The 16,893-nt window shown below is 35.4% G+C and overlaps 2 protein-coding genes across 2 annotated transcripts; one reads left to right on the top strand and one right to left on the bottom strand.

Moving 5' to 3' along the window:
* Window positions 1-6,830: 6,830 nt before the first annotated feature.
* LOC122591457 lies at window positions 6,831-7,901 on the top strand. The gene is made up of 2 exons (XM_043763724.1): window positions 6,831-7,074; window positions 7,315-7,901. Exons 1-2 carry the CDS (start codon window positions 6,831-6,833, stop codon window positions 7,899-7,901), a joined length of 831 nt encoding a protein of 276 aa, XP_043619659.1.
* A 2,027-nt stretch (window positions 7,902-9,928) lies between these two features.
* LOC122592717 (zinc finger protein CONSTANS-LIKE 5-like) lies at window positions 9,929-12,033 on the bottom strand. Its single transcript, XM_043765007.1, has 2 exons — window positions 11,274-12,033; window positions 9,929-10,408 (listed from the first exon to the last, which is right to left on the bottom strand). Exons 1-2 carry the CDS (start codon window positions 11,949-11,951, stop codon window positions 10,028-10,030), a joined length of 1,059 nt encoding a protein of 352 aa, XP_043620942.1. The 5' UTR covers window positions 11,952-12,033; the 3' UTR covers window positions 9,929-10,027.
* Window positions 12,034-16,893: the final 4,860 nt, after the last annotated feature.

The following is a 16,893-nucleotide window of genomic DNA, read 5'->3' as shown; positions in this document are numbered from 1 at the left end:
TTTAATGTTTTTGTGTTTTAGTATAATCTTTTATTATAATTAGTGAAATGTGTTTTTTAGTTTATTAAAATATGTTTTTTATTTAATATAATGTGTTTTAATTTTTTTTTTTTTAATTAGAACTGTGAATTGTATTGCTCATCAAATATGTACAATAGCATCAAAAGAAAATTGGACATGCCCAAAACTCATACTAAGACAACGCCATATGCAACTAAAACATAACACAAAGACACAGCAACCTTATACAACTTCCTCTCATGCATAGCAGCCTCAAAACAACAAAACAATACTAACAAGATTTTAAAATATGCTAGAATGGGACCAAGTAGTATAATGTGTTTTAATAATAATAATATAAATTATGATGTGGTACTAATAAACTGAAAATTCAGTGTGGAGGTTAATGTTAAAACTGGTTCAGTGTGGTGAGTCAGTGTATTGCTAATGTGGCATCAATAAACTAAGTTTCAGTGTGGTGGGTTAAAGATGGTCTTACATATATGGTACGCTCCAATCCTTTAAATACGCGTATTTGTTAATGAGCCATACGTAAGTGATCAACCTAACCCTTATTGTCTCCATGCTCAAGCTCAACATCCGAAACATAATTATATAAATGATTGAATTTTCAATTTATACTCAGTTAATATAAGCTCGATCAGGGCCGGCTCTAAAGGGGTGCAGAGGGTGCAACCGAGTCGGACCCATTTCCTTAGAGGGCCCACTAGAAAAATCGAAAACAAAAAATATGCAGGTCTAAATTAAAGCTTTAATGAAGGTATCTATTCTTTCAAATAAATAAGATGAAGCCTTGTGTATTCTTTTTATTTTTATAGTCAATTGTCACAATAACCCCTTATACTTATGCAGAGTTACAAGTTGAACCTCTAATAAAATGATTTAACCAACTTCAGAGTAATCTTGAATATGTAGTTTAGCATTTTTTTCAATTACTTTGATTTTTTCAATTTGATGTTCGATATTATGAATCAAACTTTGTTTTGACTAGGATGACATTTGTTATCGTTTTACTCGTATTATGTTTTTATTTTATTTTTTTGACTTATTATTTTAGGGGCCCATCTTTTATGTTTGAGCCGGGTCATTAATTCTTTTTACATTTTCAGAGACGGCACCGTACGTGGAGCTTCCGCCTCATACGGCTGAGCTCGATATGTCAAGATTAGAACTGTATATATGGAACAACCATCATCTAAACTTGTCAATTACAGGGCAGGGTGTCACACCCCAATATTTTAAGGTAATAGAAAATTTGCCTTTTTTATAGTTTTGACACTAAATTAATTTCCTAATATTTTGTTTTGAGTTAAGGGGTTAATTTAGTTGGAACTTTAGTGGCTAGCGGGTATTAAACCCACTAAAATTAGTATGGGACGTGGCTATCTAAGAAGAAAGCCAGCCACATAGTGTTTGTGACTCATGTTTTTCCACTTCAAATTCCACTTCACTTCTAACTAACTCATCTCTTAAATTTTTCCAAAGTTCATGCAATTGAATCATCAAATCATAAATTAAAGAATTTCAATCCTAAAACTATATCAACAATCATCTCCTATTGTGTTAGAAATTGAAATTTAGGGCTTTCTTGGAGGTGGTGGTGACCGAAAATTCTAGGAAGAAAAAGGGGGAAGAATTGTGATTTGATAACCCTAATTCTTTGTCTCTCATTCTTGAGGTAATGATTTCAATAACCCTAATTCTATTTGTTATTAAAATTTAGGGTTCTTAATCTTAGAATTTGGGGGTTTTTGTTATTTGAGAATTTCAAGTAAAACCCTAATAAAATTTGATTGAGAAATAGTTAGTTTGATTTAAAGAGTTTGTTGGTAATGAAAATCCCTCATAGTAAGAATCTCATACTTTATGGTGTTTGACTAGTAATTTATGAAACAAAGTTTTATGAGGAGAATTTGTAATTTGTTGGAATTATTGAGTAGCCAAACACCATAGTGATGGGATTTATGAATGCAAGTAGATACTTGCAAGAGAATGAGTTTTGTAGAACTCATAGATGTTATGTGTTGATTCATGTATAGGTGTGGAAGAGTGAGTTGTTGATCTTGTAGTCTTATTGTGTCAACTAGCCAAGTTTGAAGTGAGTGTATATGCATATAATCATGTCCTTGTTATTAGAGGTCATAGGTGGGTAAATTCCTATGACCCATTTGTTGATTTATTTTGAGAGCTAGTAGGTGGTTAAGTTCCTACTAGTCATATTGTATGCAAGAGCTAGTAGGTGGGTAAATTCCTACTAGCCAAATTGTCCATGGCCATGTTGAAAATGAATGTATTTTGTTTGATTTGTATGAAAAGGCTAGCTTGCTAGGCTTATATGGTGCTCGATGCATAAAGTTGAAATGACATGATTATGATTATATGTGTATGCATTCACTAAACGTAGCTTACGTTTTAGTTGTTTAAATCTTTTATAGGAGTTGGCAGTAGCAAGGGTAAAGAAGCGTTAGAGTGAAGATCAAGTTGAAGGTTCCTGCCATCTCAAAGGTTGGCACATGGGTAACTTGGGTAGAATATCCCTATTGTACTTAATGGCTCTTGATACAAGTCCTTTCGGTAACTTGTCACTTTGGTAAACTTGGTTTTGGTACATTTGATTTGTTTATGATTTATTTGTATCTGGGAATGATAAGGAAAAGTTTGATTGTGAGTCGAAAAGCTGAAAAACGGCAAAAACAGTGTTTTTGGTGTACAACAGTGAGCACGACCTCTGTGTCATAGAGCACGGCCTCTGTGTCGCAGAGCACGGGTCATGCCCTGTGCAAAGGTCGTGCTCCACTGACCTTGAACCTTATTTTTTTTTCGAGTCTTCGTTTGACCTTTTTGGGTCCCGAAACTTATATAGTAGTCTATTTACATCATTTTAAGAACACTAGAAGTGTTTTCTCTTGAATTGCAATATTTTGATTTTTCACGAAAAATGGCCGTATTTTTCTAAGTATAAAGTCTAAAGTTTTGGTTTTCAATAATTACGCTTTCATTTGGGTTGAGACGTTACATTTTTTGTATCAGAGTCATGGTTCAAGGTATTTAGGTTTCGATCTTTTAGTTAAGATGCCTAGACTTGAACCATAGGAAAATTTGACTTTGACCTTAGGTCTGGATGATTTATGTTTGAGAGTTGAAGTGTTTCGTAAGATTGGTTTAAAATGAAATAGTTTATAATAATAATAGAGCCGGCCAATTATCGGTCATAAGCTATTATGTTTTAAATTAAACTTACTAAATACGGAAATGATCGGACACGGAGGTTTGGGGGGTACTACAGACCAAATAGTGAATGAAGTGTGTTATTGATAAGCTTCTCGAATTGTGTAGTATGGCTTCATCTCAAGATGAAGACGGATCGAGTCACGGCAAGAACAAAAGTGTGTCGTTTGAGGATCTAAGTCATGATTACATTAGTGAGCAAATCAAGAAGGCTTTGGAGAATTTCTCTCTATTTATCGTTAAAAAGTTAAATGAGACACTGGAAGGAGCGATGAGTGAAACTATCGCTACTAAGATAAGAGAAGAAGTTGCCTCCGCTGTACAAGAGGAATTTGATAAACGGTTTCCAAAGGAAAAAGTACCGGAAGCACAAGATGTCGATGAACGGCCGAAGCCGAAGAATGAGAAGCCTTATGACCTTAAGAGTTTCACCATTGCTAACCCTCACAAGGTGGGTAAACGAGGTTGAGGGAGCCTTTCGCATCACAAAGACTCCAACTGAAGACAAGACCTTGTATGGGTCAAGCTTGTTATGTGATAGGGCTAAGTTGTGGTGGGATGGTGAAATTGTCAAGAAGGGTGAGAACGCAACAGTGGGCATGGAATGGGCTGATTTCAAAGTAGCCTTCTTTAAAGAGTTTCGATCAGAAGCCGATGTGACTAGGCTTAGGAGCGAGTTTATGAATGACTCGCAAGGTACTTTGAATGTTAATGAGTTTCGGGTACAATTTCTGGACAAAGCTCAATTTTGTCCGGAATATTTGAAGGATGACCGGTTGTTGAAGGAGCATTTTTATCGAAAGCTCCGCAAAAATATTTGGGAGAAGATTACCCTACTTCAAATTGAATCTTTCACTCAATTGGGTGATGTGGCTAGGTGGCATGAGGTGGAACTAGGCATGCCGGATGATGAATCCTCGACAAGGAAGGTGGAACAAAGCAACTCTCCAAACAAGAAGTTCTGGCCTAGTGGAAGTTTGGGGGGTAGCTCTAATAAAAAAAAAATCCCACTTGCAATAATTGTGGGAAACATCATCCCGGAGTTTGTTTATTACCATCTAAGAAAGGATGTTTCAATTGTGGCCAACCGGGTCACATTAGTCGAGATTGTAAGTTCTCTCCAAGCAAGCCTACCGTGTGTTTAAAATGCTTCAACGAAGGACACATGAAGAGTGCTTGCCCATTGTTGACGGAGGAGGAAAGGCAAGCCGAAACAAGAAAGGCTAATGAAAAAAAGTTGGCAAAACAAGTAGGGAATCCGAGGGGAAGATTGTTTCAAATCTCGGTAGCTCAAGCTAAAGAGTCCACTGATGTCGTGTCAGGTACCTTTTTAGTTCATGACAAACCCGCTAAGATTTTTTTTGATTCCGGAGCAAATCATTCCTTTGTTGCTACCCAGTTCACTAAATGCATTCCTTTACAATTGTCTTTTCTTGAACCCCCTTTGTTGGTTGAAGTAGCGGGTGATCAAACCTACATGATTAAAAATGTGTATCTAGGTTGTAGTTTAACCATCAATCTCGAAAATTTCAAAGCTAATCTTATTCCGATGGGTTTGGGAGAATTTGATGTAATTTTGGGTATGGATTGGCTTGGCCAACATAAGGCAAATATTTGTTGTACCGATAAAAGATTTCACCTCAAAGCTCCTAACGGTAGGGATATGGTCATTTACGGTGAAAGAAATCAAGACTCAATGCCTTTATGCACTTTTGCTCGAGCCCATCGACTTATCTCTCGAGGGTGCAAAGCTTTTCTAGCTCATGTTGTTGATTCCAATAAGGAATCTAAATCGATGTCTGAAATTCCTATTGTGAACGAGTTTGTAGATGTTTTCCCCGATGATCTACCGCGTCTTCCTCCCGATAGGCAAATTGATTTAAAAATCGACCTCATTCCGCGTGCTACACCTATTACCAAGGTTCCTTATCGTCTCGCTCCAACCGAAATGCGAGAAATGATGGATCAACTCCAAGAACTACTTGATAAGGGTTTTATTCGTCCAAGTAGTTCACCATGGGGTGCTCCCATCTTGTTTGTTAAGAAGAAAAATGGTAGTTTATGGATGTGCATTGATTATCGTGAACTCAATAAGGTTACTATCAAAAACAAGTATCCTTTGCCACGTATTGATGATCTTTTTGATCAACTTCAAGGAGCTTCTTATTTTTCAAAGATTGGTCTGCGATAGGGGTACCATCAACTTAAAATTTGTAAAGAAGACATCCCAAAGACCGCTTTTAGGACTCGATATGGCCATTATGAATTCATGGTCATGCCTTTTGGATTGACAAATGCTCCAGCGGCCTTCATGGATCTTATGAACCGTGTATGTCGTCGTTTTCTTGATAAATACGTCATCGTTTTCATTGACGATATTTTGATCTTTTCGAAGTGTCCATCCGATCATGAGAAACATCTTCGTGAAGTCCTTGAAACCCTTCACCGAGAGAAGTTATATGCTAAATTTTCGAAATGTGAATTTTGGTTACGGGAAGTGCAATTTCTCGGTCATGTTGTTAATCAAAATGGAATTAAAGTTGATCCGGCGAAAATAAGTGCAATCATGAAGTGGGAATCTCCTAAGTCCCCAACGGAAATTCGTAGTTTTCTTGGCTTGGCGGGTTACTACCGCCGATTCATACAAGATTTTTCTAAGTTAGCCTCACCTCTTACAAAATTGACTCAAAAGAACGAGAAGTTTGATTGGAAAAGTGAACAAAAAGGTGCATTTCAAACTCTAAAAGAAAAGTTGAGCCAAGCGCCTATTCTAACTTTGCCGGATGGAGTTGAAGATTTCTCGGTGTATTGTAATGCCTCGTTCAATGGTCTTGGTTGTGTCCTTATGCAAAAGGGGCGGGTTATCGCTTATGCATCAAGACAATTAAAAACTCATGAGAAGTCCTATCCCGTCCATGATTTGGAACTTGCGGCGGTTGTTTTTGCATTGAAGATTTGGCGCCATTACTTGTATGGCGTTAAATTCTCCATTTATTCCGATCATAAAAGCTTTAAGTATTTCTTTGAGCAAAGTGATCTTAATAATCGTCAACGGAGATGGTTAGACTTGTTGAAAGATTATGATTGTGAAATTTTGTATCACCCCGGGAAGGCAAATGTGGTAGCCGACGCCTTGAGTAGAAAAAGCTCTCATTTTACAATCCGTGTTGCACCTCTTTGGGTAATGCTTTCAAACGACTTCTTTGAACGAATAAGGGAAGCCAAGAAGAAGCCTTAAAACGTGACCCCAAACAAGAGAGAATTACAGGGAATTTCAACATTTCTCCAAGGACTCTCGTGACCTCATGGTTCGTTATGGAAGAATTTGGATTCCATTTTCGTGTACGTTGAAGGAAACTCTTCTCGATGAAGCAAATAAGTCCAAGTATTCTATCCACCCCAGTGCAACGAAAATGTATCACGACTTGAAGGTCGATTATTGGTGATCGGGTATGAAACGTGACATTGTCAAGTACGTGGAAAAGTGTTTGACTTGTTTACAAGTTAAGGCGGAGCATTAAAAGCCTTATGGGAAGCTTCAACCATTTGATATACCACAATGGAAATGGGAGCACTTGACTATGGACTTTATTACCAAACTCCCCAAGACGCCCAAACATCAATTTGATTCCATTTGGGTGATTGTAGATCGATTAACTAAAAGTTCCTTGTTTTTGCCCATCCGGGAGTCATCATCTTCCGAAGTTCTAGCCGATATATATGTGAAGGAAGTTGTAGCTCGACATGGTATTCCCGTATCTATTGTTTCGGATAGAGATACTCGATTTACATCCTATTTTTGGAGGAAGTTTCATGAAGACATGGGTACTAAGTTACGTTTTAGTACCGTATACCACCCGCAAACGGACGGTCAAAGCGAAAGAACCATCCAAACATTGGAAGACATGTTACGAGCATGCATCATTGATTTTGGAGGACCATGGGATACATATTTACCCTTGGCGGAATTTTTGTACAATAATAGCTACCATTCTAGCATTAAGATGCCACCGTACGAAATGCTTTTTGGTAGAAGATGCCGAACTCCCATTTGTTGGTGAGAAGTGGGCCAACGGGAATTAGGAGGAACCGATGTCGTTCTTGAAACTACGCAAAAGATAGACGAGATTCGTGAAAGACTTAAGGCGGCTCAAGATAGACAAAAGTCGTATGCCGATATTAGAAGAAGGCCCATTGAGTTTGAGGTTGGTGATCGAGTTATGTTAAAGGTATCTCCATGGAAGGGTTTGCTACGATTTCGCAAACGTGGAAAGTTGAGTCCACGGTTCATTGGCCCGTTTCGGATTTTAGCACGAGTTGGCAAAGTGGCTTACCAATTGGAGTTACCTGAAGAGTTATCTCGTATTCATAACACTTTTCATGTATCACAACTCCGAAAATGTCTTGTCGATGATGCAACGTGTGTTCCATTGAATGAAATTGAACTAGACAAGAAGTTAACTTACGTTGAGGAACCGGTTGCTATTGTAGAAAAAGAATTGAGAAAGATAAACAATAAGACGGTACGAACTTTCAAGGTACTATTGAAGCACCATAAGAACTCCGAGTATACGTGGGAAACGGAGATGACATGTTGGTGTACTATCCGTCTTTGCACATGGCATAGATCACGGGGATGTGATCGATTCTGAGGGGGGGGGGGAGATTTGTCACACCCCAATATTTTAAGGTAATAGAAAATTTACCGTTTTTATAGTTTTGACACTAAATTAATTTACTAGTACTTTGTTTTGAGTTAAGGGGTTAATTTAGTCGGAACTTTAGTGGCTAGCGGGTATTAAACCCACTAAAATTAGTATGGGACATGGCCATCTAAGAAGAAAGCCAGCCACATAGTCTTTGTGACTCATGTTTTTCCACTTCAAATTTCACTTCACGTCTAACTAACTCATCTCACAAATGCTTCCAAAGTTCATGCAATTGAATCATTAAATCATAAATTAAATAATTTCAATCCTAAAACTATATCAACAATCATCTCCTATTGTGTTAGAAATTGAAATTTGGGGCTTTCTTGGAGGTGGTGATGACCGAAAATTCTAGGAAGAAAAAGGGGGAAGAATTGTGATTTGATAACCCTAATTCTTTGTCTCTCATTCTTGAGGTAATGATTTCCATAACCCTAATTCTATTTGTTATTAAAATTTAGGGTTCTTAATCTTAGAATTTGGGGGTTTTTGTTATTTGGGAATTTCAAGTAAAACCCTAATAAAATTTGATTGAGAAATAGTTAGTTTGATTTAAAGAATTTGTTGGTAATGAAAATCCCTCATAGTAAGAATCTCATACTTTATGGTGTTTGACTAGTAATTTATGAAACAAAGTTTTATGAGGAGAATTTGGAATTTGTTGAAATTATTGAGTAGCCAATCACCATAGTGATGGGATTTATGAATGCAAGTAGATACTTGCCAGAGAGTGAGTTTTGTAGAACTCATAAATGTTGTGTGTTGATTCATGTATAGGTGTGGAAAAGTGAGTTGTTGATCATGTACCCTTATTGTGTCAGCTAGCCAAATGAAGTGAGTGTATATGCATGTAATCATGTTCTTGTTATTAGAGGTCATAGGTAGGTAAATTCCTATGACCCATTTGTTGATTTATTTTGAGAGCTAGTAGGTGGTTAAGTTCCTACTATTCATATTGTATGCAAGAGTTCCTACTAGCCAAAATGTCCATGGCCATGTTGAAAATGATGTATGTTGTTTGATTTGTATGAAAAGGCTAGCTTGCTAGGCTTATATGGTGCTTGATGCACAAAGTTGAAATGACATGATTATGATTATATGTGTATACATTCACCAAGCGTAACTTATGTTTTAGTTGTTTAAATCTTTATAGGAGTTGGTAGTAGCAAGGGTAAAGAAGCGTTAGAGTGAAGATCAAGTTGAAGGTTCTTGCCATCTCAAAGGTTGGCACATGGGTAACTTGGGGTAGAATATCCCTATTGTACTTAATGGCTCTTGATACAAGTCATTTCGGTAACTTGTCACTTTGGTAAACTTAGTTTTGGTACATTTGATGTGTTTATGATTTATTTGTATCTGGGAATGATAAGGAAAAGTTTGATTTTGAGTCGAAATGCTGAAAATCGTCAAAAAGAGTGTTTTTGGTGTACAACAGTGAGCACGGCCTCTGTGTCGCAGAGCACGGCTCTTGCCCTGTGCAAAGGCCGTGCTCCACTGACCTCGAACCTTGTTTTTTTTTCGAGCCTTCGTTTGACCTTTTTGGGTCCTGAAACTTATATAGTAGTCTAATTACATCAATTTAAGAACACTACAAGTGTCTTTTCTTGAATTGCAACATTTTGATTTTTCGCGAAAAATGGCCGTATTTTTCTAAGTATAAAGTCTAAAGTATTGGTTTTCAATAATTACGCTTTAATTTGGGTTGAAACGTTACACAGGGATAAGGACAAATAAAAAGTATATAATATAAAGACTTAAATACTTTTAGCTATATGCTTTTTTATATATTAAATACAACCCAAAAGGTTAGATAAGAATATGATATCTTTATAAAGTAAAACATTTTCGCTATTAAATTAACAAACATAATAGATGAGTAAAAAGTAAATATAAACTGTCTTCGTAATTCATATGTTTCATGAAGTTAAAACAATTAATGTCAAAGTATAAAATATACGTCAACATATAAATATTGAAACAAATTTAATTATCTTCTTCTAATGACCAACCGACTGTAAAGTTGTTATATACTTAATTACATATACAAATAACACAAACATCCTTCAGCTTCAAAATGAAGGAACCACACCATATTGATCAACCCCTGGACCATAACTACTAATATTAGCCTCCGGATTGAACAACCACCTATCAACATCTAACTCCATCCTTAACTCGGATCGCTTAACAAACCGGCCTTTGATCCTTGGTCGTTTCTCAGCATACGCCTTTCGTGAAGCATATCGAATTTTCTTCTCAAACTTTCTATTCTTCCTCTTCTCTCTATACCTTAAAACCCTTGCCTCCCTATCAACTGCACATAACTGCCTTGCTTTTGGCACAATATTTGTTCCCCCAACATTTACCGGTATAATTAATGGTTGTGCTGATATCTCTAACATCGAATTCTCTTCGGGTATAACTCCGGGTTCTATTGAAGATGTACAAACCTGAAATTTCGTGAAATGTATGAGACCTCTAGTCTAGTATAAAAATCAAGAATAATATGATATATCTTTCGAATTGAATCTTGTATTCACAATTTTTGTAAAATTACTAACTTTCGCATTTATATAATTGTCTTATTAAATTGCTAACGTAATTCATTCTTATGAAAATTAAATTTTAATAAGTTAACGACTACTATAAAACTTTAATGATTAATAATCTTTATCCGAAATTATAAGTTACGGAAAATACAATACATGTTATTTATAGCTTAAGAATTTTTACAATTTTATTTGTTAATCTAATTATTGAAGTATTTTTACTTCTAAAAAGACATAAATATAACTAAAATCATTAAACATTCTCCAAAAATATCTAATACCGTTTTATCACATAGATTCATTCAGAAACGAAATTTTCTAAATGTTTCTGGAGATTATTGCTCTGGGTGGACCATTCTTTCACATATATGTATCAGGATCCCGATCCATTGATCTCTCACGGGAAAAAATATCCAACCATCTCGTTTGACTCATTTTCAAATACAATTATTGTAAAAATATTAAAAATATATATAAAAATAAATAAAGCTTTACTCCATGCTAAAGTAAAAACTTTTGACGCAAAAAGTATATTGATGATCAAAAATATTTCAACCAAACCACACATGCCTCATACTTTTTTCAAAACTGGTCAAATACATCCTTCTATTAGTGCATAAATACGTACTCATGCACTTTGTCTCATGTAAAATACAGCTAGATATGTCTTTTGGTTGTATGTATATATATTAATGGGATCATGATCCCCATCGCAAATAAATAACATCAAAATTTAGAGGTTATAAATATAAATTAAGATGCTTACACTATGGCTATGCGATTGAGACCCACTTTTGTTGTAAGAATTGGAACTAACTGATTTGGTGAGATTGAATTCGTATGGCGATTTATGTTGCACGACTTGTGTCGTCGTGGCTTCGATCGGAACCATACAATCACTAACAGAATGATCATGTAAATGAGTATCAAGTGTTGTGACGACATCTGATGGAATCGCAAAACCGAAATCAAAAAAAGGTATATCCGCAGTGTACAAATCTATAGGCTTCACTACTTCGGCTAATTCGTATGAAGTTAATTCACTTGTTCCATAACAAGAAACCGGGTCTATCAAGCTAGCAAGCGAGGTAGTACAATTCACAACGGATTCAGCGGAATCATAAAACGGGACCACGGGAATCCGCTCGTGACGGCTAGCTAGCGGGTTCACCGAGTGTATGTCTTTATCGCATGTGATACACAGCGCGGCCATGTCAGCTTTACAGCTGACACTGGCCGGCGCTTGCTCACATACTTCGCACAACCACTCACGTTCGTGTTTTGTGTTGTCATGTAACTTGGAGTCGCATGACATACACAAAAAGTTGCTATGTTTACGGCAGAACAGCAAAGCTATAGCATCTTTGCAAAGATCGCAAGGTTTTGCTATAGCGTTTCTACCCGCCGTAAAACACTTGCCTCTGACACCACCTGTATCCACCATTGTATGGTTGTTTGAATTTTAAATGTTTGTGAGACTCTAGAAACTTCTGACTTTTGGGTGTTTTTTAATGTGTGGTTTGAATTGTTATATGAGACTAGAAGATACATGTATTTTTTCTATCCAAATATCTAAACGTTATTAGATGAGTTAGGAATGTAACTAGTGGGTGTAAACAATGACACGTGGGGAGATGCTAGCCAATAAAAAGATATCATACCGAAGTTCAGCTGCGGTCAAATGTCCAATTGCCGACGTAGGGTCCCAATGACAGTATATAAAAATTACGAATATTATTGGGTCAAACGTCGAATGTACGTATGTACTAAAAACGGAAAACGTATTCGCAAATTAGGGGTGTTTAAAACTATCTGAATTTATTATCCAAAAATTTGTTCAATTCGATTTTATCTGAAAAATTAGATATCCGAAATTTCGGATGACCTGTATCCGAAATTTTGGTTTCGGATTCTTATAGTGATTTTTGAATATTTCGGATATCCGAAAACCTTTTTTTTTATAAATATTTCAATATTTTATTTTTTAATATCTAAAAATATCTGAAGTTATTCGAAAATATCCAAAATTAAAGTATCTGAAAATATCCAAGAAATCTATAGTGAATGTCCGAATGAATCTGAAAATTATATATATTTTTAAAAGTTCGAATATCTTGGATAGTCCGAAAATCTCAGATATCCAAAATTTCGGATATGTGTTCGGATATTAAAACCCACTATCCGAAATTTCGGATGTGAAACTTCGGACATCCGATTTGAACACCTCTATTCTCAATCACTACAATACCAATACTTTAAGATTATTTTTTTAACCTTTATCAATATTTTTAAAATAATTGAAGTTAGTATTCTATTATTAAGAAAATAAGGATTTAACTTATACTAAAATCTTTTAATTTTAAAATATCTTCTTTATTTTATTTACATCAGTTACATATACCACTTGATGTTATTACTATTTTGGACAAAAATTACTGAAGATAATTGTATACAAAAACTTGAGATAATTTCATGTACAAAGATTTGTAAGTGCGGACACCAGCTTTAAGATCTTAAAATCAATAACATTCATGCAAAACAAATTAAAATAAATAAATTTGAAGAGAAAGCTATTTAAAAGATCTTATAAATACATTTTATGAAAGATTATGTAAAAAACAAAGATCGATTATAGTGATCTTGATGAATATAAAAAAAATAAGATACTACAAAGTAAATGATACCAAGATTTGTTGACGGATAAAAACTCTTCATTTTGTTATGAAATCTTGGGTAAAAGACCCGGGGAGAAAGTAAACGTTTCTACATGATTACATTGGAACAAATATATGAGTTGTATATCTACACGAAGCAAAAAGTCTTTAATTTCTCCCACCTGAGAATCAACCTTGGGACCCGATTCTTAATCCATAAGAAACCCAAAGAATGAATGTCCTCAACAATCTCTCTGGCCGTAGCCGAAGTTCCCATAAAGAAACCTTTCATTTCTTGATTTCCATAATCTTCGACAAGCAATCAAAACAATCGATTGAAAAATACTTTTTGTATTTGGGCCAAGCATAACATGATTATGCAGCTCTAACATGATTATTAACTCAAGATCCTAATGGTGAAACTTATAAGTAGAAGTTTTCCTTTAGGATAATAAGTCGGTTAAATAGTAGTCAAGGATGACAGTTGAGTTAAACTTGAGGGGTTGAATTTTTGTTGACAAGACTTTTACAACTACTCACTTACACCTTACTAACTATTTTTTCGCGCCCCTTTTCCGCATTTCTGATTTAACTTCTCTGGAACCAAAACCGTAAGGTTAGTTTTCTATCTTTATAATCTTCTGTTATATTCCCTGAACATTTTTGTAGCCTTATTATGTCTCTCTCATCATCATATATATCGATATAAATGAAAACAAGATACTCATTTTAATTATCGCTACAAACATTACCATAAAACCTACTAAGTGTTCTTTCACCGATGAAGATATTGATAGGATTAAACATATTTTCCTCTTGATACTAAGTCTAGGGCTTATAATCCTTGTGTCACTGCCGATCTTGAATATAATTCCTGGTTATGTTTTCTGAGTTTCCTTTTGAAACCCTAAAACTCTCATTCCCTTTTCGTATGTTTTATGAACAATTTTTTAGGCTTATGATTAAGTATATAAGTAATTAACGGATTCTTACCCTGAGACACTCAAGAAGTTAGGAGATATGAATCCTGAGGAAGAGTACCTTGACTCCTAAAAGATAAATTTGCCGTTTAAGGGAGAATCACCTTACGTCACACCGAAGGCTAATATTTCTTTCTTAGTAGGGTTTTCAAAATAAAGTAACGAGCACTAAAATATCTTTAGAAAAAAGCTAATGAGAGTCCAGAGAGCCTAAAATCGATTTCTATTTCTGTAAAAAGATTATTTAGGGTAAACAAGATCCTCCGGAACATTGGTATTTCTTGTCCATATGATAAACTAGTAATTGTAATGGTATCTTATGTGTGGAAATTACCTTAGTAAGTCTTGATTCTCCTAATTTCTTACGTAATTAGACTCAGGAACATTCACTATAAATGAGGTTGAAAATATGATATCCAATCCTAATCTAAAAAAAAATTAGCACTTCCTCCAAACGTTATCTCCCTCATCGTTCTGCTGCCAAACGTCCTAACACCACTAGTTATGTGAACTTGGATACTACTGTTGATTTCAAAGCCACTCTCATTGATGTCGTTAGACCGATCAAAAATATAAACTAAATACCACCAATTAGCAAGGGTAACTCGAGTATCATTTCCACAGGGAATTATGGGAAAGTGTTAAACAAGTTGACAAGTTAATTAAACTAGGCATAAAAGTAAAACCGATTGATTGATTGTTTGATTAAAAACTAAAGTTGATTATGAATTAACAAAATAATTCAATTAACAAAAGTAGACCATTCTCATGCTTCCAATTATGCTTTCAAATATGTAACCTAACTTATACTCGTTGGAAATCACATAGACATGATTCGTTATAATGTCTGGATTGAATGAACTCAAGAATTAGATTAATCGGTTGTGATGATTCACGATAATGAAAGCTGGGTAATTGACACAACTAGACTTCTAATTCATTGAAGTAAAACTACAAGTTCATGAGAGATTCATTCAATAATCAATGATTACTTAACAAGTTAAAACCAAATGATACATGAATTTCATTCAAGTCATAAACAAATAATCATTCAAACAATCCAAACAAAACCAAATGATAGATGAATTTCATTCAAGTCATAAACAAATAATCATTCAAACAATCCAAACAACATTAGATTTAAAAGATTAATGAAGAACTAAACATCTAATCCAACATGAGTATGAGAAAAATTGAACATAAATGGCTTACATAATTGTTCACATGAGAATGATCAAAAGAAAACCTAGCCTATCATCTTCATCAATGATTCTTCAATTAAGGCTATGATCTCCATGGAATTGTGATATGATGATGGAATTGAGGTCTTGGGAATGTTAGGAACTGCGCTTGGTTTGAGAAAATATGAGTTGTAACTTTCAAAAGTCGTCCCTTGAAAGATACAAACTGAACTTGAATTAAAACCATAAAATTCAGAATTTAGGTCTAGCAACTGGCGTAAGATACGGCCCTCCTGGGTGTAACCTACGCCCCTTCAACTTTTGTGTGGCGTAATCTACGCCCAAACCTGGCGTAAGGTACGCCCTTTGTAACTTAAGATTTCCAGAATTTCATCCATGGCTCTTTTGACTCGTTTCTTGATTCACATTAGTTCCATTTGATATCTATAGCATGAAATCACTCAACAAACATAAAAACGCCCTATTTTTCTATTAACAAGCACAACAAGTGTCATTTTTATTCATTAAGATTATGCATTTTAGGCGTTTATCACACTCCTGCTACAACTTGCATTACACCAATTACTCAAGTTTCTCCTGATATGCCAGCCAATGTGGCCATGATGAGCGTCTAGTTTGTGATAAAAACCCTAGTGAAAGGCTTCATTTCTATGCCTAAATGAGTCAATATTTCGGAACTATTGGTACTTAATGAAATGTATGTTTATGCAGGTTCATGGAAGATGCGAGAGAGGGTAAATGGCATCAAGTGACTCAAGAAGGAAGCCTATGAAGATTACAAGACACAAGGAAGTGATTCGGAGCTAAACGAAGATGCCAGAGGTGCAGCAGGAGACACTAGCACCGCTGGCTACAAGCCAACGCCGCTAGCAAGAAGCACCAGCGCCGCTGGTACACCACCTACGCCGCTGGCCCTAGTAAAGCAAATAAGAAAGCAAATAACAAGATAAATAACAAGAAAGCAAATAACAAGATAAATAACAAGAACTTATGTTATATTTAAATTAGACAAGAAAGCAAATAAGAAGATAAATAACAAGAACAATAACAAGTTCAATTGTAATAGATCAATGCAAGGATAATCATATGTATCATTGACTAAACGATGAATACATGGTTGATCTTACACACTTGACTTACAAGAATACAAAAGACCAAAGGTAATTTCTAAGTCTAGACACACTAAAAACTTGAACAATTACAAGTGACACACACTTTCAAGGTGACAAACACACTTGACACAATGCGGCTGTGTTGCTTTATATAGGGGAAGAATTAGGGCAACACAGCCTTCCTTTGATGGTGATAGATGGTGGTTGTCGACATTCCATTGGCTCCTTGTACTTCCAAGCAAGAGCCTTTGTATTCTTTACCAAAATGGGTATGAGAGAGAAGACCCAAGTTTTGGTCCCAAACTGTACCTTTACCAAGTAAGGCATGTTACAGTTGGAAGAACCACCATGTGAATCTTGTCTTCATATGGTTTGAATACTTCCCGCCATGAAGAACATTTGGTTAGCATACATCCTGCTGAAGAGAGTCACTAGACT

This window comes from Erigeron canadensis, chromosome 3 (assembly GCF_010389155.1).
Source record: "Erigeron canadensis isolate Cc75 chromosome 3, C_canadensis_v1, whole genome shotgun sequence".
NCBI classification, from domain to species: Eukaryota; Viridiplantae; Streptophyta; class Magnoliopsida; order Asterales; family Asteraceae; genus Erigeron; species Erigeron canadensis.
This window is presented reverse-complemented; position numbering and strand designations above follow the sequence as displayed.